At 43.8% G+C, this 23,570-nt stretch overlaps 1 protein-coding gene across 3 annotated transcripts in view; it reads right to left on the reverse strand.

The window, feature by feature from the left end:
• The window catches only part of Adk (adenosine kinase), a 506,600-nt gene that overhangs the window by 29,017 nt on the left and 454,013 nt on the right, over positions 1–23,570 (reverse strand). For 2 of the 3 annotated variants that reach the window (XM_005389928.2, XM_005389929.2), the window contains exon 10: positions 3,550–3,636. The exons of the other annotated variant lie outside the window; for it this stretch is intronic. In XM_005389928.2, coding sequence (XP_005389985.1) covers positions 3,550–3,636 — 87 coding nt within the window. The remainder of the gene's footprint in view (positions 1–3,549; positions 3,637–23,570) is intronic. 3 annotated transcript variants of the gene reach the window in all.

Genomic DNA, 23,570 nt, shown 5'->3' on the forward strand with positions numbered 1-23,570 from the left:
CAGTAACTTTACCTCACAGTGCTCAGCACCCTTTCAGACAATAAAAGCCCCCCTCAATCTATGCAGATAACAGGAAGATTCTCTTTGACAGAAAGTAGCTTTCGTCAGGAGGCCAGGCCTGTGTGCTTCTCTCCCTTCTAATGATGCGCTTTCCCCGGATATCTGAAAGGAGGAAGCCCTTTCTCCAGAGCAGACTGCCTGGGCTTGAGCCCTGCTTCTGTGGCTGTCCCGCTACGAGACCACAGGCAGGCTCTGCAACTGCTCCCTCGCTTGGTCTGCTCATCAGTAAAACAGAGTTAAAAAAACACTCGCACGAGGATTTTTCGGAACATGGAATTAGTTAGTATATGTGAAACGATCGAGCATTAGTGTACAATATGCAGGATATATGTAGAATGTGCTGAGTATCCCAGTGCGAGAATTCCGTAAACTAATGTGCTTATCTCATTGCATGGCCCAGGTTTTCAAGATCTGATTATCATGGGCTGGGGATTTAGCTCAGGAGCGCAAAGCGCCTGCCTGGCAAGCGCGAGGTCGTGAGTTCGATTCCCGATACCAAAAAAAAAAAGATCTGATTATCCCGGGAACTGGTCAGCGTATGTTTAAAATGAGAAAAACGGCTACTAGCTGAGGGGTTACCAGTTTGAGCCCGCCTTCTACTTTTTTTAGTCTCTGCAGAGAAATCGAGATCTGCTGGGAACGAAGCAGGGAATCCACCAGTGCTTCCACAGGGCTGGCGACCTAGAGCCAATGCGCTGGATCTGGCCAGTGGTCTGGTTTCTGTGCAGCTAGAAAGCAAAGGAAGGTCTACACCTATTGTTTTGTTTGTTTGTTTGTTTGTCTGAGACAGGGTCTCACTATTTAGTCTATGGCCTTGAACTCACCATATAGCCTAGGCTGGCTTCAAAGTCATGGTGATCCGACTGCCACAGCCGCCCGAGTGCTAGCATTTCAGATGCGCACTACCATACCAAGTTAAAGTCTATAAGTATATATATGTGTGTGTGTGTGTGTGTTTCTTTTTCTATGCAGTTCAGTCTGGCCTTGAGCCCAATTTGCAGCCCAGGCTGGCCTCATACTCCTAACCATCCTCCTGCCTCAGCCTCCCAAGTGCTGGGGTTACAGGCATGTGCTACCATGCCCGGCTTCAGTTTTTATATTTTAAAAATATTATAAAATAATTTAAAAAAACACCCAGAAAAGTCCAAGCAAGCAAATATATGACACAAGAGAATAAGCAGTATAACCTGTATGTCACTTGCAAAAATTAAACTATTCACTATCTGTTCCTTTCCCAAAGAGAAAAAAAGCGTGGACTCCTGTTCCCAGGCCTGTTTCCTTTTTACTTACCTAACTACACCTCAACAGTAAATACAGTGAGGTTAGGTAACTGGAGAGGGATACAACAAGCAGACAATCCTCTCACGAAAATTCCAGCTGCTTTGATGGAGTCACTGATCTCTGCAGCCGCAGTACGGCTGGGAGCGAGCGCGCCCTGTGCTGCCCCAGTGCCCTGAGAGAGCCTCTTTGGTCCTCAGCGTCTGCGCGCAGCCCTGGCGGCGTTACGGGCAGTGAGGCAGCATCACTGCAGGGCCGGGAGGCCCAGAGCCCTTGGACCAGACGGGGTGGTGCCCCGGGTCACCATCGTCTCTACGACGGCCTTTGAGTCCTACGGATTGTTAATGAAATAGAATATTTATTTCAAAGATCCTAACGTACTTGAGTGATGCACACACAGGGTACAGGTGCCTAAGGTTTTGAACTATGATTCTTGGTTTAATCAATTTTCAACCAGGAAATTGCTCCTGTTTCCTTGCCTGGTGCATCGGCCTGTATCTGTAATCCCAGCGATGGGAGAGGCTGAGGCAGAAGGATCCAGACCAGCTTGGGCAGTTTAGAGATGCTGTCTTAAAAGATAGAAAAAGGGCTAGAGACGTAGCTCAGTGGTGGAGCCCTTGTCTCAGTGGTAAAGCCCTTGGTTCAATCTGCAGGACCAGGGGAGGGGGTAAGGGAGGAAACCACTATCATCCTTAATGTATTGTATAATATGGCTTAATTGTGAATAAAAAATATATGCAGATATATGTATATGCACATATACACACATACGTATATATCTCTATCTCTATCTATCTATCTATCTATCTATCTATCTATCTATCTATTTATATAGTGTTTTTGAGACAGAGTTTTACTCTGCAGTTCAGGCTAGCCTCGAATTCACTTTGTAGCCCAGGCTGGCCTCAAACTTTCAGCGATCCTCCGGCCTCAGCCTCCCGAGTGTTGGGATTACAGGTGTGTACCATCACACCCAGCAGGAGTACAATATTTTTAGATTTATAGGTCTGAAAAGCATGGAATAGGAAAATTAGCAGCAAAATATTCTAAAAGTACCTATGATATAGTTCAGAGGAAAGAAATTAAAAATGCAAGCTTGATAGTGAAACCGAATGCTGTCTTTTGCATGTACTCTTCCCAGAGAATACAGGGCATGGGGTGTCCTGTGTGCTACAGTTCATTTAAAATGGGGTATGAGGGGCTGGGGATTTAGCTCAGCGGCACAGCGCCTGCCTGGCAAGCACAAGGTCGTAAGTTCGATTCCCAGTGCTGGAAACCACCCACCCCCTCAAAAAATGGGGCCTGAGTGGTTACAGGAAAAAAAAAGACAATTTTATTTTGGTGCAAAGATCGTTAAAATAAAAGACTGTTAAAAATATTAAAATTAACATACAAACAAAAGTAAGATTCGCATGAGTCACAGCATCCTGCAGGAAGGGAGCAGTGGCTGGCTCTATGTGCCTTTTTTTCTACCTTGCTCGTCGCGATGAGAGAGAAACAGAGATGGGGAGACCCTCGGGCTGTCTCTGAGGAACCGAGCGCTTTCCAGGGAAAGCTAACCTAGCTTAACCACACTTTAAGTACAAGGAAGTTAGACTCATCAAAAACCCTCTGAATAGGATTTCAGATCAGTCTCAGTCCGCAAGCTAAAAATCTTCTGTCATGATCTTACTTTTGAGTACTCATTCGTACAATGATCTAGTCCTTATCAAACTGGCTAGTTTGTCCTGAGTCTAAATTAGGCCAAACTTCAACCCTTTTTAGGGATAAACACCCACCGCTGTGTTGGAAACATGTGTAACCAAAGGATGGAAGACATCCGCCTTGGCCGTTAGTGTGCTGGTTAGCATTCAGCGCGATTTGTTTTAAAGAACAAGGATGGGTTCACATCTCGGCCCAAAGGGCTCCGAACGTACCATCTACTGTACGTGATGCAGCGCGCTTACGCGGTATTCTGACAGACACAATTAATCTTGTGAAAATGACTGGGGTGTGGCATAACAGCAAATCATCATTGCCAAAGACACATTTGTCCTGCAGTACAATCCCCTCAATACTCACAATGGTAGTGGCAGATGGAAAGAACGTTAGGAGTTAATTATTTAAAAGAAGAAATTCGAAGTTATTAAGTTAATAAATCTTGGCTGTGCTGCAGAGACAAGGGTTAAAACGTTGAACTTCTAAGTAAATGTGAAAGAAGTGTGTCTGTACCTCCAACAAATGCATCTCCAGCTCCGTTGGTGTCAACAATTCCCTTCTGGTCCTGATCCAAGACAGGAAAAGCGGTGACTTCACTTTCTGCAACGAGAGCCAAAGAAAGGCAGACTGACTTCTCTCTGCTATGCTCAGTGCAGAGGACAAGCTCAACGAGGTAAAGTTGGATGCTCCTTCCACAGCCACCATTCAGAGAGACACGACAAGAACTCCGTATCCTCCACTGGAACACTTGGAAACCAACATACGAAGTCACATGCAAGCAGTATTGCTCTGTAATTTTCTTTTTCTTTCTGTCTTTTTGAGACAGGGTCTCGCTATGCGGTTCAGGCTTGCCTTGGGCTTACTTTGTAGCCCCGGCTGGTCTCAAACTTGCAACGATCCTCCTGCCTCAGCCTCCCAGGGTGCTGGGATTACAGGCATGTGTCACCATGCTCGGGTGCTCTGTAATTTTCAGCACACAGACACTCTACATGACTTGTGAGAGTTACACCTGGGTAGCTCACAGTTCTGGTGTGATCATAGATGGCCGTAGTGTCTTTTTGGCCAATGCAAATGACTGAGCAGAAACTATGCGCTAAAGGAGTGCTTGTGTGGATTGGATCACGGTCTTTAATAAAGCTTCAAGCTTGACTGCACTCATGGCAGTGAAATCTTGGGCATAGCTAAAGAGCTATAAATTTAAAAAATATAAATAATGAGTCTTTGGTGCTTTTCTACAGAAAATCACAACGGTACTATAAAAACCTGCCCGCTACTCTGTCCCAGGACTTCATGCCCGTGTCTGGCACTATTAATTTTGTGGGCTTCTTGCAAATGACCTAATCTGGTGACTCTCCTGCTAAGGAGGCACGGTCAGCTAACCCAGGGAAGCGACCCCAGATGCCTGGGCGGAACCGCAGGACAGCGTGCGGCCTGCGGCGGGCTTGTCCGCGGCGGGCTGGACCCGGGCTTGTTTTGACTACAGAGTAAGCTAATGTCATACTTTCTACTTGGCACACGGTAGTTCTGGAGTTATCTGTGATGAAGTCTGGCTTAGAGGACATCTGCAAGTGATTGGGCAGTGTTTTCTTCTTTTTATTGGGGGTGGAATTTCTGTAATCCCAAATTTATATTTCTTATGGGGACAGACAGGGTTAATGACTCTCCAACTTCGGTCTCCCCTAAGATCAAGGCAGGAGTAAGAGGAGATCTTGGGAACCTTAAAAACATCCGAATAAATAATCCTAACAATCATACAAAGAACATTCTATCTTTCGCTGCTTACTGTAATTGGATACTTTCAACAAGAGGCAAAAATGGACACCTTCAGGAAGAGAAGAGGACCCGCTTACTTAGTGATCCCTTTGACTACTAAGAAGACTCTCACGCCAGAAGCATACATTCACACTTAGTAACTGCACTTTCCACACTCTGGAACACGAGGTGGTTAACATTTTGATTGACTGGAAGTTATGGCATAAATATACACAATTAAACTTTCTAGAGAGTTTATAGTACATATGGCAACATGGACCTGAAAAAAAGGAGATGTAAACAGGCTTTATTAGAAATAATTGGGGATGAGCTGGGCATGGTGGCACATGCCTGTAATCCCCGCACTCAGGAGGCTGAGGCAGGAGGATCGTTGTGAGTTCGAGACCAGCCTGGGCTACAAAGTGAGCTCAAGGCCAACCTGAACTACATAGCGAGACCCTGTCTCAAAAAAAAAAAAAAGGAAAAAAAGAGAGAGAGAAAAAAAAAGCCTCCCGAATGCTGCTATTATGTGTGCGGCACCATGCTCAGCCTGATACCATTACTATTAATAATAGGGTACATTATGTAATGATATAACATATCTGTAAAACATTTTAAATAAGAATGAGTAACTGCACAGGTTTTTAAATAATTATAAATGGTAAGTAAATTATAATTAGATATAATTCCTAAGGTTCTATGTTTGAAAAAGTTTTTCATTTTTATTTCATAGATTTTTATTTGTAGTTTTGAGACAGAGTCTTGCTATGTACTCTGACTGGTCTGAGACTTACTGTGTAGCCCAGGCTGGCCTCAACCTCCTAGTGATCCTCCTGCTTCAGCCCCCTTGGTAGGATTTTTTTTTTCCCCTTGGTAGGATTGCAGGCATGTGCTGCAGTGTTGGCTAGATAAGGTTTTATTTAGGAATAAAATCTAATTCATAGTGGAAGAAATTATTTTGAACTTTGTTCTTAAGAACAAACCAGCTGGGCGTGATGGTGCATGCCTGTAATCGCAGCACTTGGGAGGCTGAGGCAGGAGGATCTTTGCAAGTTTGAGACCAGCCTGGGCTACAAAGTGAGCTCAAGGCCAGCCTGAACTGCATAGTGACCCTGTCTGAAAAAAAAAAAAAACAAAAAAAACAAAAAAAACTAAAATAGTCTAAACCTCAGAAAATTCTAAATTAATGCAGTTTTACAACAGTTTTTTCTGGGTATCTGTGAGTTGGTCATTGTTACATTATATCTTTTTTTTTTTTTTTTTTTTTTGGTACCGGGAATCCAACTCAGGACTTTGAGCTTGCCAGGCAGGCGCTTGTACCGCTGAACTATATCCCCGGCCCATATATCTTTTGTTGTCATATTTAAATTTCCTGAAATATAAAGTCGAATTACTTTCTACCTGTCATATTTACTAGTACAGATAGTATATATTACCTATGTAGGAGCTGTACCATCAGTTCTGTGTAGATACAAAGCAGCCTCTCCTATAGAGCACTGATGAAGAAAATTCCTTTCAAAATAATAATCCTGAAAATCGGCAAGGTCCTGAAATGTGTTCTGGGTCATCGAAGGAAGAGTAAACAGCGTTTGCAACGTTTAAATTCAGTTACACTTTTTGTGCCTTCTAAGGTTCTGAAAGGTGCTGCTCTAAGCCGGTTTACAGAACTGTTAAAACAAAGATGACACAAATGGGTGACAATACTGCCCGACACGACCTGTTCCACGAGTGTCTCTAGACATGTTAGCGGACGAAAGCTTCCAGACAAGTTCACGAAACCTCAAGACCCTCTGAAGCAGGGGCGCTCTTCAGCCGGTGAAGCCCGAAACCCTCACTCCCGAGACTCCCTGCCGCCCACCTTTCTTAAGTAAGAAACGGGCTCTCCAGCGGCGGCGGGCCAGCAGCGGAACCGGGCTTTTCTCCTAACGTGAGGGTACTGCTACAGAACGTTTACGTTCCGTGGGTGGCGGTGGCGCACCTACCAGCACACTTCAGTGCCTTTTCCAACCCTCCGCCCTCCCCAACCCTTGGTCCCCTCCCTTTGTTCCTACATGCGGACGTTTCTCAAGGGGAGGGGCCGATCACGAGGTGGAGGGCGGAGGAAGGACGGAAGGACGGAAGGACGGAAGGACGGAAGGACGGAAGGACAGAAGGAAGGAACGGGCTGTGTTATGCACCTGTGCCAGCCCCGCGCAGGGAATGGGAACACTGTGCCCTGCTCACAGGCACAGAAACTAGCTTTCTGTCTTCTTTTGTTTGCTTCTTTTGAGAGTCTCCTTATGTAACTCAGACTGGCCTTGAACTCACTATGTAGTCCTGGCTGGCTTCAAATTTGCAGCAGTGCCCCTGCCTCAGCCTCCCGAGTGCTCGGATTAAAGGTGTAGGCAACCACACCTGGCCTCCAGGCTTCTATAAAACCACTTCCGTCCTGAGCTTCTCCAGGCAGACATGCAATCGGCATTAACAATTTAGCTGATTAGATAAGACTATCAGGACACTTCATGCAAAATAATGCAATTCATCTTGCTTTAAAAAGATGGATCAACTTTAGGGGCGGGAATACAGCTCAGCGGCACAAGGCCTGCCTAGCAAGCGCAAGGTCCTGAGTTTGATTTCCGGTACCAAAAAAAAAAAAAAAAGATCAATTGCAGATATTCTCTGGATAGTTTAAGCAAATAATTTGCTCTTCACTTGAGTGTGACTCAAGGTCATCACCCAATCTGACCGAAGAAGCCAGTCTAGCTAGAAAGGAAACACCTCCACCAATCAATGATACCAAGTCTGTCACAGCAGAGAGGGTGGTGTTTGTACAGATGCACTCTCTCTCTCTTTTTTTTTTCGTCTTTTTGAGACAGGGACTCGCTATGCAGTTCAGGCTGGCCTTGGGCTCACTTTGTAGGCCAGGCTGGTCTCCAACTTGAAAAGATCCTCCTGCCTCAGCCTCCCGACTGCTGGGATTATAGGTGTGTGCCACCGCGCCCAACAAGGAATGCTCTCTCAACTACAATATTTCATTTTAAAAAGTTGACTCAGTGCCAAGTAATTGGATTAAATGTTTCTATATCCTTACAACTACTAAATTCATTCTATATTTTAGTATTATACACATATATAAAACCTCAAAATAATTAATATTCTCAAATATTTTTTTTTTTTTCTTAAGTACTGGGGGTTGAATATGGGGCCTTCACACTCAGCTACATTCTTGCCCCTTTGTAAACAACTAAGTTAGGTAGGCTGGGTTCAAACTTTCGATTCTTCTGCCTCAGCCTCCCATGGTGCTGGGATGACAGACTTCAAAGGAGTTTGAAATGCTATGCTTTGACACTGATGCAGCCTCTAATTGTAGAGAAACCATAACTGAAGAAGATCTATGGCAGGTTGAATGGCAGGTAGACAGCTATTCTTCAAGAGCAAGATAAACAGCACTAGGGAGGCTGAAGCAGGAGGATCACTGCAAGTCTGAGGCCAGTGTGGGCTACATAGTGCATTTAAGGCCACCCTGAACTACATGTTGAGACCCGTCTCAAAACAAACTTACAAATAAACAAACAAACAACCAAATTAAGGTATAACAAGCTGGGCGGGGTGGCTCATGCCTGTAATCCCAGCCCTCTGGAGGCTGAGGCAGGAGGATTGTGGTAAATTTGAGACCAGCCTGGGCTGCAAAGTGAGCTCAAGGCCAGTCTGAACTGCATAGAGAGACCTTGTCTCAAAAGGTCAAAAAACAAACAAACAAACAAACAAACAAAACCCACTAACCCAAGCAAACAAAAACAAATTAAGGTATAATGAAGCCACCATCTGCCTCTGACTCAGTGACAAAACACACAGAAAAGTAATGGCAAAGCTTCACCAGAAAGTGATAATTATGAGGATGTCAAAGTCAGAACATTTAAAATGCTTAAGAGAAGTTCTTGTATCTTGGCCATTCCATGTAATGAAGTAATTTAAAGCGTGTTAAGGTTTACTTGGTTCTTTTTAAACCTTTTGTTTGAAAACTATTTACTTATTTTTGGGAGCAGGGTTTCACTAAGTTGTACAGACTGGCTTTGAACTTGTGATCCTCCTGCCTTAGCCTCCTGAGTGCTGGGATTGTAGGTATGTGCCACCATATCTGGTTAGTTTGGCAAGAATTTCAACTAGCAGGAAAGTTCTAAGAAAAATAGAAACTCCCATGTAACATTAAAATAGATTTACCAAGTTTTTAATTTTGGTATCGGGGACTGGACCCAGGGCCTTCTCACTGAGCTCTATAATCCCAGCCCTCTCTACTTTTTTTTTTACTTGAGGCAGGCTCTCACTTAATTGCCCAGGAGAGACTGGAACTTGGAACTTTCCTGCCTCAGCTTCCCAAAGTGCTGGGATGACAGGCATGTGCCACCATGCCACATTGAAACATTTGCCACACTGCTTATCATTTCCTCTGATACACACATTATTATTCCTTCCAACCTTCTGAGCATAAACTGTAGACTTTGCCCTTTACTCCTCAGCACTTCAGTGTACATTTCCCAAAAACAGAAATATTCTGTTAGGTAACCACGGTATAGTTCGTGCACTTAGACAACATTTATCGGATCTGTCGTCCACATTCCAGTTTTGTTAGCTGTTCTAGTTAAATAGAGATTTTCTTTCATCCCGTACAGGATTTAGTCCAAAATCACAATTTGCTTTTAGTTGTGCTTGTTTGTTCTAATTTAACGTTCTGAAAAGGTAATATATTCATATGGTTCAAAAAAAGTGTGCTATTTGAAAACTCCTTTCCTCCTCTCCTGTTCAGCTGGTTTGCATTGCTTCTTCTTCCCTATCTGGTTACGGCTTTCTTATACATCCTTCAATTTCGCTCTGCACTTGTAGGCATAACATTCCTATTTTTTCCTTTATATGAAGGAAGGTATAACTCGACATCAGAGGGTTACACCAAGACGGTGGCATGGGCAGTGATTTTTTTTTAAAAACATGGGCATTTTTTTTCCAAAACTAGGCAAAAAAGGGTACATTAACCTAGATGCGTCTGCACAGCAAAGGGAACAAATCGGTAGATGGGAGAGACGACCCACAGGGTGGGAGAAAATAGTTCCAAACTCTTCACCTGATACGGGGCGGATATCCAAAACACACAAGCGACCCAAGGACGAGGAAATAAGCTTCCCGGAAAGTGTGTGAAAGATCTGAGCAGACATTTCTCAAAAGAAGACCTACAAAGGACCAAGAGATTGCGGGAGGAATTCTCAGCATCACCAACGAAAAGCAAATGAAAACCACAAGATAGCACCTCAACCTCGCTAGAATGCAACAAAAGATGCCAGGTGTGGTGGTGCACGCCTGTAATCCTAGCACTCGGGAGGCTGAGGCAGGAGGATTGTTGTGAATTCGAGGCCAGCCTGGGTTACATGGTGAGCTCAAGGCCAGCCTGAACTGCACAACGAGACCCTGTCTCAAAAAGACAACCAAACAAACAAATAAAAAAGACAAAAGATAACAAGTGCTGCTGAGGATGTGGGAAAGGCAACCCTTACACAGTGCTGGCGAGGACAGAAGTCAGCGTATGAGAACAGGAAACTGTATGGAGGTGCCTCACAGGACTCCAACTGCAGCGGAGAGCAGTCAGCAAGCCCAGCGCTAGCTGCACATCCAAAGGAAATGGGGTCAGGATTTTGAAGAGAGACTTCTCACTCTGATATTTACTGTAGTACTAGTTACGGTTGCTAAGGCCTCTCTCAGTGTCCATCAACCGATGAATAGATACAGAACATGTTCTAGCTGGCATGGTGGTATGGCTCTCCATCCCAGCACACTGGGAGGCTGAGGCAGGAGGATCACAAGTTGGAGCCCAGCCCAGGCAATTAAACAAGATTCTGTCTCAAAAAAACGAAAAGGGGCTGAGGACATAGCTTAGTGTGAAGGCTCTGGTTTCAATCCCTAGTATTGGGAAAAACAAACAAACATGGGGTATATACACACAGTGGAATACTTACTCATCAGCCAGTTAAAAAAAAAAACCAAAATATTCTGTCACTTGTGACAGCTTGGATGAAACTAGAGAACATTAACTCAGCGAGGTAAGTCAGGCACAGAAAGACAAATACCACATGATCTCATTCCTACATGGGATTTAAAGAAGCCGGTGTCAAAAAAAAAAAAAAAAAAAAAGAAGCCGGTGTCAGGCTGCAGATATAGCTCAGTGGCATAAGTGCCTGCTTGGCAAGTGCAAGGTCCTGGGTTCAATTCCTGGTACCAAAAAAAAAGAAGCTGGTGTCGCCGCCAGGTGTGGTGGCACACACCTGTAATCCCAGCACTCGGGAGACTGAGGCAGGAGGATCCTTGCAAGTTCAAGACCAGCCTGGGCTACAAAGTGAGCTCAAGGCCTGCCTGAACTGCATAGCAAGACCCTGTCTCAAAAGGACAAAAAAAGAAGCTGGTGTTCTGGGAGGACAAAGTGGAATGGCAGCTACCAGAGGCTGGGCTGGTTAGGGAAAAGGGACAAAGGAGATGTTGGTAGAAGGGTAAATAACTGCAGATAGGTAAGAAAGAGCCTAGAGGTGGGAAGTAGGTAAGTCATTGACTGGGGGCGCCGGGGGTCGGGCTGGGAGGAGAGGGTGGGCGAGGTGGGGGTGCATGTGTATGGGGGAGGGGAGGCGGAGGGAGTTACTAATCCTTACGAGTCTCTTTCTTGGATGATAAAAATGTCCTAAATTGATTAAGCTGATGTGATGATCGCACAACTTGGTGGATACTCTAAAACCACAGGACGCTTTCAGTTTTTAAAGGGTTCATACTGCCCAGACTGCTCTGCGCTGTGTTTTTTTCACTCAGAGATCTTTCCATACTGTGCTGGTAAACAGAGGCCTCATGTTTCATCTCGGCACAGTAGCCCGCTGCATGGATATAATCTATTCCTTACAGAAGGACTTTTAGGTTATTTTCCATCTTCCTGTTACAACAAATGCTGTGAAGCATTACACCTTTTATTTTAAATAGATCTTGCATTTAATTATTGTACTTAATAGCCAAGTCAGTAATATCATCCTTACTTTATGTGTTCCGTTTTTTTTTCATCTTACTTTTTTTCTTTGTCTTTTTGAGACAGGGTCTCACTATGCAGTTCAGGCTGGCCTTGAGCTCACTTGGTAGCCCAGGCTGGCCTTGAACTTGCAACGATCCCCCTGCCTCAGCCTCCCAAGTGCTGGGATTACGGGTGTGCGCCACAAGCCCGGCTCATCCTGAAACAAGGAACTTATATAAGGAACTAAGTTGTTATACTCATAGCATAAAATATGTCCATGTCTCGAACCATAGGGGAGAAAATGAGAATCCAGGAAATACTTTTCTTCTCACTGGGACACAGGCAGCAGCACATGAGCAAAGACACCCTGCTCAGACTGCCCCGTAAACAGGGTAATGAGACAGAGGACAAACTCTGCTAGTAATAGAGATTTATAGAACAATCCCAATTAACAAGGGCTTTTGGGGGATGAAGATCTCTGGGTTAATTTAATTTTCTGGTTAACTACAGAGAAAAGCAGAAAGTCTTTTTAGTTGGAAATCTTTCTAAATGTATTAATATAGTAATATACTATGACATCTCTGCTTTAATTAGTTTAGTTTATTGAACTGAAGTTTTTCTTTGATTAGAGAGGATATTACAGTGCATTTTAATGTCATTATTCTGAACATCAACTCTTCTTGTAGTTCCAAAGGTACAGCTTTCATGAAAAGGTTCAGTGAAGTCACTAGAAGTTATACCAGCCTAAGAGGCAAACACCCATGGCTTTAGTCCGTTTTCACTCAGCTACTTTATTCAAAAATATTTATTAAGAGCTTAAAAAAAAGAGCCTATCATATAAATCAGATACTCTCATTAGGGACTTGGAATACAGATATGAATAGGGCAGACAAAACCCCTGCTTTTATGAGGTCTACATCCTATGGAGACAAGCCACATACAAGTAACAAATAAGATAATCTGTGTTTTTTGTTTGTTTTTTGAGACAGAGTCTTGCTATGTAGTTCAGGCTGGCCTTGAACTCCCTATGTAGCCCAGGCTGGTCTGAAACTCACTGAGATCCTCCTGCTTCAGCCTCCCAAGTGCTGGGATTGTAGGCATGCGCCACCTCACCCAGCTAAGATAATGAGATGTTAATAGATGCCACAGAAAAAATAAAACCAGATGTGATGACCTGTAACGGGAGGGAGGGTTAATTTAAACAAGTGTTATTTTCTTAGTGTGGAGGTGACACCCAAGCTGAGGCTTCAGTGGCAGGAAGGAGCAAGAGCCAGGGCAGAACATTGCAGTGTAGAGGCCGTGGGCTTGCAGCAGGCTTGCAGAGCTGAGCCCGCCTAAGGTAGAGAAGGCCCCTGTCACCGCAGAATGGTGAATACGGAGGTTTTGTGGGCTTTCACTCTATGACAAATGGGAAACCACGGTAACTGGAACGCGAGAATCCCATGTTAGATTCAGAGAAATCATTCTGGCAGCCTTACAGAGAATGAACCACAGTGACAGGTCGGGCCTGCGGTCAGTGAGGCTACTTACCAGGAAATCCCGGGTGCGTCACAGCGTAACTTTAACTCAGTTTTGTTACATACAGCAAATGCTGCATCTGTCTCTTGTGCTACCGTATGGATTAAGTATTAGCAGTGTTATGAAAACAGTTTCTAACAGGGACCCTAATACACGGTTTTCTTGTGAACTTATTTTCTGCCACCAGGCAACAAGTATTTGTTGAACAGTTGCTATGAGCTCTTCCGACTTGGCTAGGTCCTTCGGGGGATATGAGATACAGCAGAAATTAAGACACGCTCTGTGTTTTCAGCAGGCTTAGAATTTAGATGCAAGGGGAAATCTAGCGAGTGTCATAGAATTCACACAGTATCATACAATGTAATACACGCAACCGAACAGCAGTTTACAGAAAGAAAGGAACAATGCAAGTGTAAGCAGTAACCGGGGATGCCTTCGTGGAGACGAGTGAACCTAGCCTAAGTTTTACAGATGTGGACAGCTGGGGACGTAGCTCAGCGGCACATGTGCCTGTCTGGCAGGCTCGAGGCCCCGAGTTTGATTCCTGGTACAAAAAAAAGAGCTGTGCACAAGGGAGCAGAGACAAAAGGAAAGCTGCACATGTTCTGAGACGAACAGAAAGTTTGTCAGGCAAGGTAAGAGATAAAGCAGACTGAATGAGGTGAGTGTAGTCATTCTGAGGCAGACTTTTTTTTTTTTTTTTTTGAGACAGGGTCTCACTATGCAGTTCAGGCTGGCCTTGAGCTCACTTTGTAGCCCAGGCTGGCCTCCAACTCGCAACGATCCTCCTGCCTCAGCCTCCTGAGTGCTGGGATTACAGGCCTGCGCCACTGGGACCAGTTTGAGGCACTTTGAAATCCAGACCAAAATCTGGATTTGCTATGTCAGGAGCTGAAGGGTAACTAGGGTTCTTGAGTAAAATCGTCCTGCCCCAGAACCTTTATGTACTTTACCTTGTGCAGCTTTCACTGCGATCCCACAAGCTGGGTGTTTTGTCTTGGTTTTTATAAATGAAGACACTGGGGCTTCTGGACTTTGCGGACTGCCTAGAGTCCACGGCAAAGGAAGGACTGTGGGACGAAATGAATGTGGGAAAAGCAGGAAAATGTGATTCCAAGGTTGCCATTCAAGTAATGTTGCTGACATTTTTTGCAGCCATGGCCAAAGCCGACTTTGACTAAGGATCATACAGCAGTTAATTGACATTTAAATTCCCTTAAGCTGGGTGCTGATCACTAAACTAGATGAAATTAAATTGATAAGCACTCCATGAAGAACGGAGGTGGGATGGCATGTGGTTGGGAGCCCAGCTGTATAGGTTCTGATTTTTAACTTTGCCATTTATTCTTGGTTAACCAAGATAAACTCTCCATGCCTCAGATTTCTCAGGTTTATGGTTTGTTTTGTTTTTTTTTTTTGAGACAGGGTCTCACTATGTAGTTCAGGCTGGCCTCAAATTAACAGTCATCCTTCTGCCTCAGCCTACTTGACTATATCACCATTTGCATTAAAGTCTCTTAGTTTGGCTGGGTGTGGTGGCACACCCCTGTAATTGCAGCACTCAGGAGGCTGAGGCCGGAGGATCCTTGCGAGTCTGAGACCAGCCTAGGCTACAAAGTGAGCTCCAGGCGAGCCTGAACTGCATAGTGAGACCCTGTCTCAAAAAAGGCCAAAAAATAAAGGTCTCTTAGTTTATTTATATTTTCTTCTAATTTTCTACAAGTTTTTCAAGTTAATGTTAGTTCAAATTTCCAGTGATGAATATACACAGATAAAAGAATAAACTTCTACTTTTAATAAACTTTTTTTTAATAGGAAAGTGACCAAGAAAATGATGATAGGTGAAATTACTGCTCCTGAACCTTATTTCCTTTTGTTTGGCATATATTTATTTTCTTTTTGCTGAGACCAGGCCTTGCTATGTAGTTCAGGCCAGTGTTGAAGGTACTGTGTTGCCCAGGCTGGCCTCGAATGCGTTGCAAACCTCCTGCCTCAGCTTCCTGAGTGCTGGGACTATAAATATGTGCCACCATGCCCAGCTTGGCATATATTTATTTCTTTAAGCGGTTTCTGATATCTTTTATAGGTTCACTCAATGAAGTATATCACTTCAGCTTTACTATAAAGCTCTTCATTTCAACCTGTTCTTTCTCTGCTTCGTTACGTTTCTGCTCCCTTCTCTTATCCAAAGAATTCATTTCCTTTGCTGACCTAGTTCATAGGTCACCGGCTATCTGGGGGTTATCTAACTTTGGTGAGATTCCTAATTCTGATTTTATCAGCGATGCCCAAGAAAGGAGTTAGGCCTAAATAAGAAAGTCTTATTTAGGTGTGGCCACACACATCTATAACTTCAGCACTGACAGTCTGAGGCGGGAGGGTCTCTGTGAGTTCAAGGCCACTCTGAATCACATAGTGAGACCCTATCTCACAAAACAAACAAATAAATAAAATCTATAGAAAGGCAATAATTTGATGATCCAAGCATCCAAGATTATACATAGCACAGTATAGGTATCCAACAATTTTTTTTTTTTCTTTTGAGACAGGGTCTCACTATGCAGTTCAGGCTGGCCTTAAGCTCATTTTGTAGCCCACACTGGTCTGGAACTCGCAAGGATCCTCCTGCCTCAGCCTCCAGAGTGCTGGGATTGCAGGCTTACGCCACCACGCCTGGCAATAAATATTTCTTGAATAAACAGTAGATTTTCATAAATACAAATGTGATTGCCTCATTCCCTTGTAAAAGCCCTTTAATGGTCCTTTACGGAATGAAGTCTTAACTCTAGGATATGAATTCTGCCTCTTCCGACTTTCCCTCTTGCCGCTGTCCGACCTCTGGCTGCTCCTTGGTCAGGCTGATAATTTCCCCAGTGTCCGAGTGCACGCATCACATTTATTGCACTTCTTGTCTTTTATTCTCAGTTCCAAATTCCAGCTAAAACATGTCCTCTTGGCTGTAGTCCCTGGCCTCCCCGGAGATTTGATTATTTCCTCTTGGATGCAAACACTTGCAACATTCACATACTTCTATGAATTTGTATTTGTCGTTATTTAAAAGTATCTTTTAAGCTAAAATATGAGCCTTTGTGGGTAGAAATCATGACTTAATTTTACCCTGGTGCTTAGTACTGTACCTTCTATATAGCAGGTGCTCAACTAACGCTGTGATTCCTCAAAAGTGAGACCTACCGGGAACCGAGCTCTGGACTGAGTTTAGAGAACACACGGCTTCAGCATGAGCCCTATGGATTTTGCTCCAAAACACTTGCACTAGGGCTCACTTTAGGGCTCTCCCTGCTAAACTCCTGCTACAACTTGTTTAGGCCTTATTTTTGGGGAAACAGGGCACTCATTACTGAACTGGATATTTACTAGGCTCTCAGCTCCTTGATCTTGGGGTCTGTCTTCTATTTCTTTCTCCTCTCGAATCAGGTACGTTATGAGCTCACTACAAATTTTCTGTCTAATCTTAAATACAAAGTATTTAACTATATTTCTGTAGCTTAGTTTAGTTTAAGAAATAGTATTAGTGTCAATGCCTCTGCCTTTTAGAGTAGTTGAGGATTTAGTTGAGATATTTCAGATGACTGCATGAAAGAAAATCATGTAATTGTTTAAACTTTAGAAGGTAGAGTGCTATTTTATTTGTTTGTTTGTTCATTTTTTTGAGGCAGGTTTTACTATGTAGTTCAGATTACCCTTGAACTTTCTATGTAGCCCAGGCTGGCCTTGAACTTGCAGCAATCCTCCTGCCTCAGCCTCCCAAATGCTGGGATTACAGGGGTGTGTCACCATGCCTAGTTTAGAGTGCTATTTTTTTGTTTTGTTTTGTTTTGTTTTTTTCCGGTACCGGGAATCGAATTCATGACCTTGCGCTTGCCAGGCAGCCGCTGTGCCGCTGAGCTAAATCCCCAGCCCCCAGAGTGCTATTTTAATGGTGAATAAATCCTGCCTTGCACAAATGACCCCCCAAACCGTTCCTGATCTAACTTTGCTGAATGCACTCTGGAGAAATAATGAAACTATGATTTGATTGATGCCTTCATGCAAGCTACTATCTGCAATTTCACCACTCAGCAATGAGAACGTGTTGAAGACTCAGTGGACCTAGGTTCAGATTCTGTTCAGAGGATCGCGACAAACAAGGGACAAACGAACCCCAGGATACAGGGAGTTCACCTCATGAAGACGCCACGCAAAGTTGAGGGGTGTGCGCGTTGTACGCCTGCGCGGAATCCTTCCTCATTCAGGACACTTAGGGCTGAGAGACTAGGAAGCGTATACGTCAGACAATTCAAACCAGCACTATTATAAAAAGAGACACCAAACATCAGTGGTGTGATATTTTAGTCTACTCATTGCAATAGTTGTATAAAGGACATTACTGGTATTCTCTCTCTCTCTCTTTTTTTTTTTTGTCTTTTTGAGACAGGATCTCGCTATGCAGTTCAGGCTGGCCTTGAGCTCACTTTCTAGCCCAGGCTGGTCTCCAATTCGCAATGATCCTCCTGCCTCAGCCTCCCAAATGCTGGGATTACAGGCGTGCGCCACCATGCCCGGCTTATTATTGGTATTTTAAATGTATATCCTTAAAATTCTACATCCCTTGTTGTATGCAACAGCGAGAATTTTCAAAGATACGTACATACAAAGTTTTTCTCTATTCTTAAAGAAGCTATTGATGCCACTTTTTTGTGCGTGGAGGAGTGATGCTAAAATTGAACCCAGGGCCTTTGCATGGAGCTATATCCCTGGGTTTTTTTTTGTTTTTTTTTTTGTTTTTTTTTGAGACTGGGTTTTGCTATGTGATTCAGGCTGCCCTTGAACACACTATGTAGGCCACCCTGGCCTCAAACTTGTGGTGATCCTCCTGCCTCAGCCTCCTGAATGCTGGGATTATAGGCATGCGCCACCATGTCCGGCCCTGGCCTTTTAAAATTTTTTTTTTTTTTTAAATTTTGAGACAAGGTTTTGCTAAGTTCCCCAGGTAGGACTCAGACTTGTAATCCCTCTGCCTCAGCCTCCCAGTGCTGGATTGCTGGAGTGCCTCTAGGCCCAGCTTGGTGTTGCCACTTTTCATCATGGACCTTCCTGTTTGAACTGCTGGTGGTGGTCATGGGAAACATGTACAAAGTTTATAAAGGAAAAGCTGTGTTAGATATGAGGAGAACAACGAGCTCCTTTCTTTTTTATAGAGTAGAAGGAATCTCACAGTAAGAAAGCACTGCTGAAATAGCACTGATGTTCACTGCAATCTGTTTTGCAGGGGTGATGCTGCTGCAGTATAACTTCATAGGTTTATGCTGCAGGAAACGCTCTTTCAAACATTCCATACTGAGCAGCGAAAATAAAATTCCCCAAAGCACGGAGTCAATTTCAGTGGCTACCCTGACAATCCAACACTGCTAAAGTTATGAGTACTATTTATCATTCAACAAACTAAACTAGATTTGCATATCATTTGTCTATTTAGAATACAACGATAAACCCCGGTAAACAACCATTTTATCCAATTTAAGCAGAACACTTCTTTACTGAGTCATTTGCCAATCTCTCTCACACTTAAAAGTAGATTAAAGTGAGTAAACATACGCTTAATTACCTGTTTAAAAAAAAAACCACCTCTCAAGTACAATATTTTATATTGCTTTCATTTATTTTTTTTTTGGTCTTTTTGAGACAGGGTCTCGCTATGCAGTTCAGGCTGGCCTTGAGGTCACTTTGTAGCCCAGGCTGGTCTTGAACTCCCAACGATCCTCCTGCCTCAGTCACCCACCCTGCTCCAGTGCTAGGATTACAGGCGTGCACCACCACGCCCCGCCTATGACTACATTTCTTGATACTAAGCAGAATTACAAATCTTCATGGCAGGCCCGGTATGGTGACACACACCTGTAATCTTAGCGTTTGGCAGGCTCAGGCAGGAGGACTGCTGCTAGTTTAAGGCTAGCCTGGGCTACAAAGTGAGCAAGCTCAAGGCCAGCCTGACCTGCATAGTGAAACCCTGTATCTTTTTCTTACTTTCCTTCCTTTTTTTTTGGTGCCGGGGATTGAACTTAGGACCTTGCGCTTGCCAGGCAGGCGCTTGTGCCGCTGAGCTATATCCCCGGTAACCGTCCAGTGGTGTGCACGAGCTTGCTCACACTGGCTAATGTGAACTGATTTTGCACACATGAAGCTCTTTTCAAATTTAAGTGATGTCACATTGGTAGCTTGAAATAAGCCATAGCAGGAATATTTGTATCATGATGCAACTGCTACAAATCTAGGTCCTTTTCCCTGAGATCCTGTTCGTAAAACATTTATCAACACACCATGGATTCTGTCCTTAAGTACCTTCATCCACAGTGATAACAGTGAAAGAAAGTAGGAAAAGAAAAAAAAAGAAAGGTTTGCACCATTAAGATCTATTTGGAAGCCAGGTGTAGTAGCTCACACCTGTAATTCCAGCGCTCGGGAGGCTGAGGCAGGAGTAGCATTGTGAGTTCAAGGCTAGTTTAGGTTACAAAGTGAGCTCAAGGCCAGCCTGAACTGCATAGCGAGACCCTGTCTGAAAAAGACCAAAAGGCCAAAAAAAAAAAAATCTATTTGGACAGAGAAGGACAGGGATGCTTATCTTTTGTTGGTTAAAAAATGTAGCTATATAATAAAACTCCACACCCACCCTGTTTTGAAACCCAGATAAAAAGGTTAGATTTCATGTCACTCAAGAGTCTATCAAAAAAATGTTAAAGTGGGAAACGTTTCTCTGCTAAGAGATTTTTTTGGGGGGCTGGGGGACTTTTTGAGACAGGGTCTCACTATGTAGTTCAGGCTGGCCTAGAACTCAAAGCAATCTTCCTGCCTCAGCCTCCCAAGTGCTGGGACTACAGGTATCTGCCACCATTCCTGGGCATCCTGAAACAGACGGGATGTCACTAGACAAAAAGACTGTCCGTAATTGAGGTTTGCCAATGTCTATCAGGAGATGAAGAAGAATGGAACGACCCAGCTACAAATATCAAGGCCCTGTATTAAAATAGGCCAACAGTCGTTATCCAAAACTGCGGATTGCCGGCAGTTCCTCTTCAAAGGAGACTGCCGCCCCTGACCGGAGCACCCGTGTCCCTCCCCAAGAGTCAGATCGCCACTTTTAAGTCACCAACCTCACTCCCAGAGAAAGGAGACGTCATTAGGCGTCAGGTCTTTTTAAAATTTGCTACTGTGTGGAACAACTTGGTTTTTCCATCCAATGATACAAGAACCAGTATTTTTCTTCTGAGACTGGAGGAAGATGAGAGATAATTTAGGAACACTATGTCATATAGCTCCAGAAGATCCTATTTATACTCTATGCAAATGGTACCGCTAGACTTGGGCTGTTCGCAGATCACAATACTATTTATATTTCCTCAGATAACCCAGAAACTGTACCCGGGCTGCCCAGGCTGCCGCAGTCAGTGCTGCAGTGCTCTTGTCATTCATCGCGTGTCCCTGGTTACATCTGGGCAGAGAGAGCTCGTGCCATGCTGGTTAATCCTTCAAGAAAACAAAGCAATGCCAAAAGACAATTTTTTTTTCTCCCTCTATTTTAAATGAACTAACAAGCTGTGCTAGTAGTATCTCAGAGAAATAGAAAAGGAACAACTGCCTCACAGCGCAGATACCCATTTGTTCACTGGCTTAGTAACTACCACGATGTTCTGTGTGTAAGGTGAGTGCGAGGTGAGCATCAGCACACCGTGCTTGCTGTCTCACACAGCGGGCTTCCTGAGGAAGGGTGAGCACCCCAAGTTCTGTGCAGCTTAATCTAGAAGCACCGAACTGGAATGGCGAAGGGTAGGAGCCGCGTCCCTGGCCGCAGGCGGACCCTACGTGCCCGCGGGAAGGGACTGCAGTGCCTCCCGCGCCTCACGGTCAGGGAGCTTGGGGCTTTGGAGGCACGAGGCAGAAACATCTCTAAGACCTTTAGGAAGAGTCCTGGCCACAAGCTTGCCAGGAGATCTGGGCATTTTCTCCAACACCCCCAAGACTAGGAGGCCACTGTCAGATAACAATTGAGTGGCTCAAAATGGGAGCAATTGTGGAAACCCAGCAGGAAGCAATACTGACTGACAGGAGAAGTTAAGGGACTTCTAAACTGGCAGTCAGGCACACTTTTCTTTTCTTTTCTTTTCTTTTCTTTTCTTTTCTTTTCTTTCTTTTCTTTTCTTTTCTTTTCTTTTCTTTTCTTTTCTTTTCTCTTCTCTTCTCTTCTCTTCTCTTCTCTCTTCTCTTCTCTCTCTCTGTCTCTGTCTCTCTCTCTTTCTCTCTTTCTTTCTTTCTTCTTTTGGTTTGCTGAGTGCTCCCTGGATTCAATCCTCAGTGTCTGTCTGTCTGTCTGTCTCACACACAGAAAACTTGTATATCTCTTGGATATTTTCTTACTGGTTACCATGGGGATTACAATTAACATCCTAAATTTGTAACCATGTAGTTTTAACTGATACCAAGTTATCTTGGACAGTGTAAAATAACTCTGCTCCTGTATAGCTCTGCTTTCTCTTATGTTGCTAGAAATTATATTCTTAAATATGCATGGCCATTATCATGTAACTACTGTTTTAAATATCTGACTTTTAGCTTTTATATTTACCTGCATCGGCACCTTACAGGAGTCAGTGTCTGGCACGCCTTCATTTCAATCTGAAGCACCCCCTTTCACTTTTCTTTTTTTTTTTTTTTTTTTTGTTGTTGTTGTTGTTGTTTTGAGACAGGGTCCTGCTGTGCAGTTCAGGCTGGCCTTGAGCTCACTTTGCAGCCCAGGCTGGTCTCGAACTCACAAAGATCCTCCTGCCTCAGCCTCCCGAGTGCTGGGATTACAGGCATGCGCCACCACAGTTGGCTCTCCTTTCACTTTTCTTCTAGGATGGGTTTATCAACATTAAACTTTTTAGCTTTTGTTCACTGGGCAATGTCTTAATTTCAACTTACTTTTTTTTTGAGGCAGGGTCTCGCTATGTCCTTTAGGCTGGCCTTGAGCTCACTATGTAACCCAGGCTGGCCTCAAACTCACGGTGATCCCCCTGCCTCAGCCTGCCAAGTGGTGAGATTACACTTGGCACCTCTGTGGTCTTAAACCCAGTTTTTCAGTTACGTATATACAATTACAAAGAAGGCAACTCACCAAGTGCATCCTCCACAATTCACAGTCTTTTAATTTACTGAAGGTCCAAGAAAATAAAATTGTACTGTAGGCAGACATTAGTGTTGAGCTCAAGATAGGAAAGCTTTTCGGAAATTAGTTGCTGATTGTACTTTGATAATTAAATACAAAACCTATGATACTTTTAAGCTCACCTAATTAGTATCAAATGAGTTGACTTAATTATAGCTGTAAATTAAATGCATAGGGTTTGCCTTATCTCAAAATAATTACATGTGCCTTGTACTGTGAGTTACGGAATACTACTTTGTATTTTATCAATGACTCCCTACACAGAGACTGAGACTCATTAGAACAGAGTTATCATCATAGCAGTTTTGATAAATATCTCCTGGAAAAGGCCTGCATAGCCTTTGCATGCCAGTCTTTTTTTTTTTTTTTTTCTGAGACAGGGTCTCGCTATGCAGTTCAGGCTGGCCTTGAGCTCATTTTGTAGCCCAGGCTGGTCTCAAACTCACAAAGATCCTCCTGCCTCAGCCTGCTGAGTGCTGGGATTACAGGCATGAGCTACCCCACCAGGCTCAAACCACTTCTTCAAAGGAGGGGTATAACTGTGTCAGAGTTGGTAGAAAAGTTTATTGCAAAGTTCCAGTCTAGAAAAATGTGCTCTCTGAGATATTCAGGTAAGAGGAAAGTATGTGTATGTATAGAATATTATATACATCCTCATTCTGCACAGAGCTAGATCTTTTCCAAGTAAAGGCTATAACGACCACTTCTTTTGTGTTTTTAAAAAAGAACTTATAGCTTTTTTTTTTTTCCCAGTACCGGGAATCAAACTCATGGCCTTGCGTTTGCCAGGCAGGCCCTATGCTGCTGAGCTAATTCCCCAGCCCCTAGAACTTATAGCTTTATGTTTAATAACTATAGGTCAAGCTAAATAAAATCTCTAGCTAGGCGTGGTGGCACACGCCCATGATCCCAGCACTCAGGAGACTGAGGCAGGAGGATTGTTGTGAGTTCAAGTCCAGCCTGACCCACAAAGTGAGCTCAAGGCCAGCCTGAACTGCATAGCGAGACCCTGTCTCAAAAAGACTCCCCCGGGCCACAAAAAAATCTTTAAAAGTC

Source organism: Chinchilla lanigera, unplaced genomic scaffold (genome assembly GCF_000276665.1).
Source record: "Chinchilla lanigera isolate Chin_1 unplaced genomic scaffold, ChiLan1.0 scaffold00036, whole genome shotgun sequence".
Lineage (NCBI taxonomy): Eukaryota > Metazoa > Chordata > Mammalia > Rodentia > Chinchillidae > Chinchilla > Chinchilla lanigera.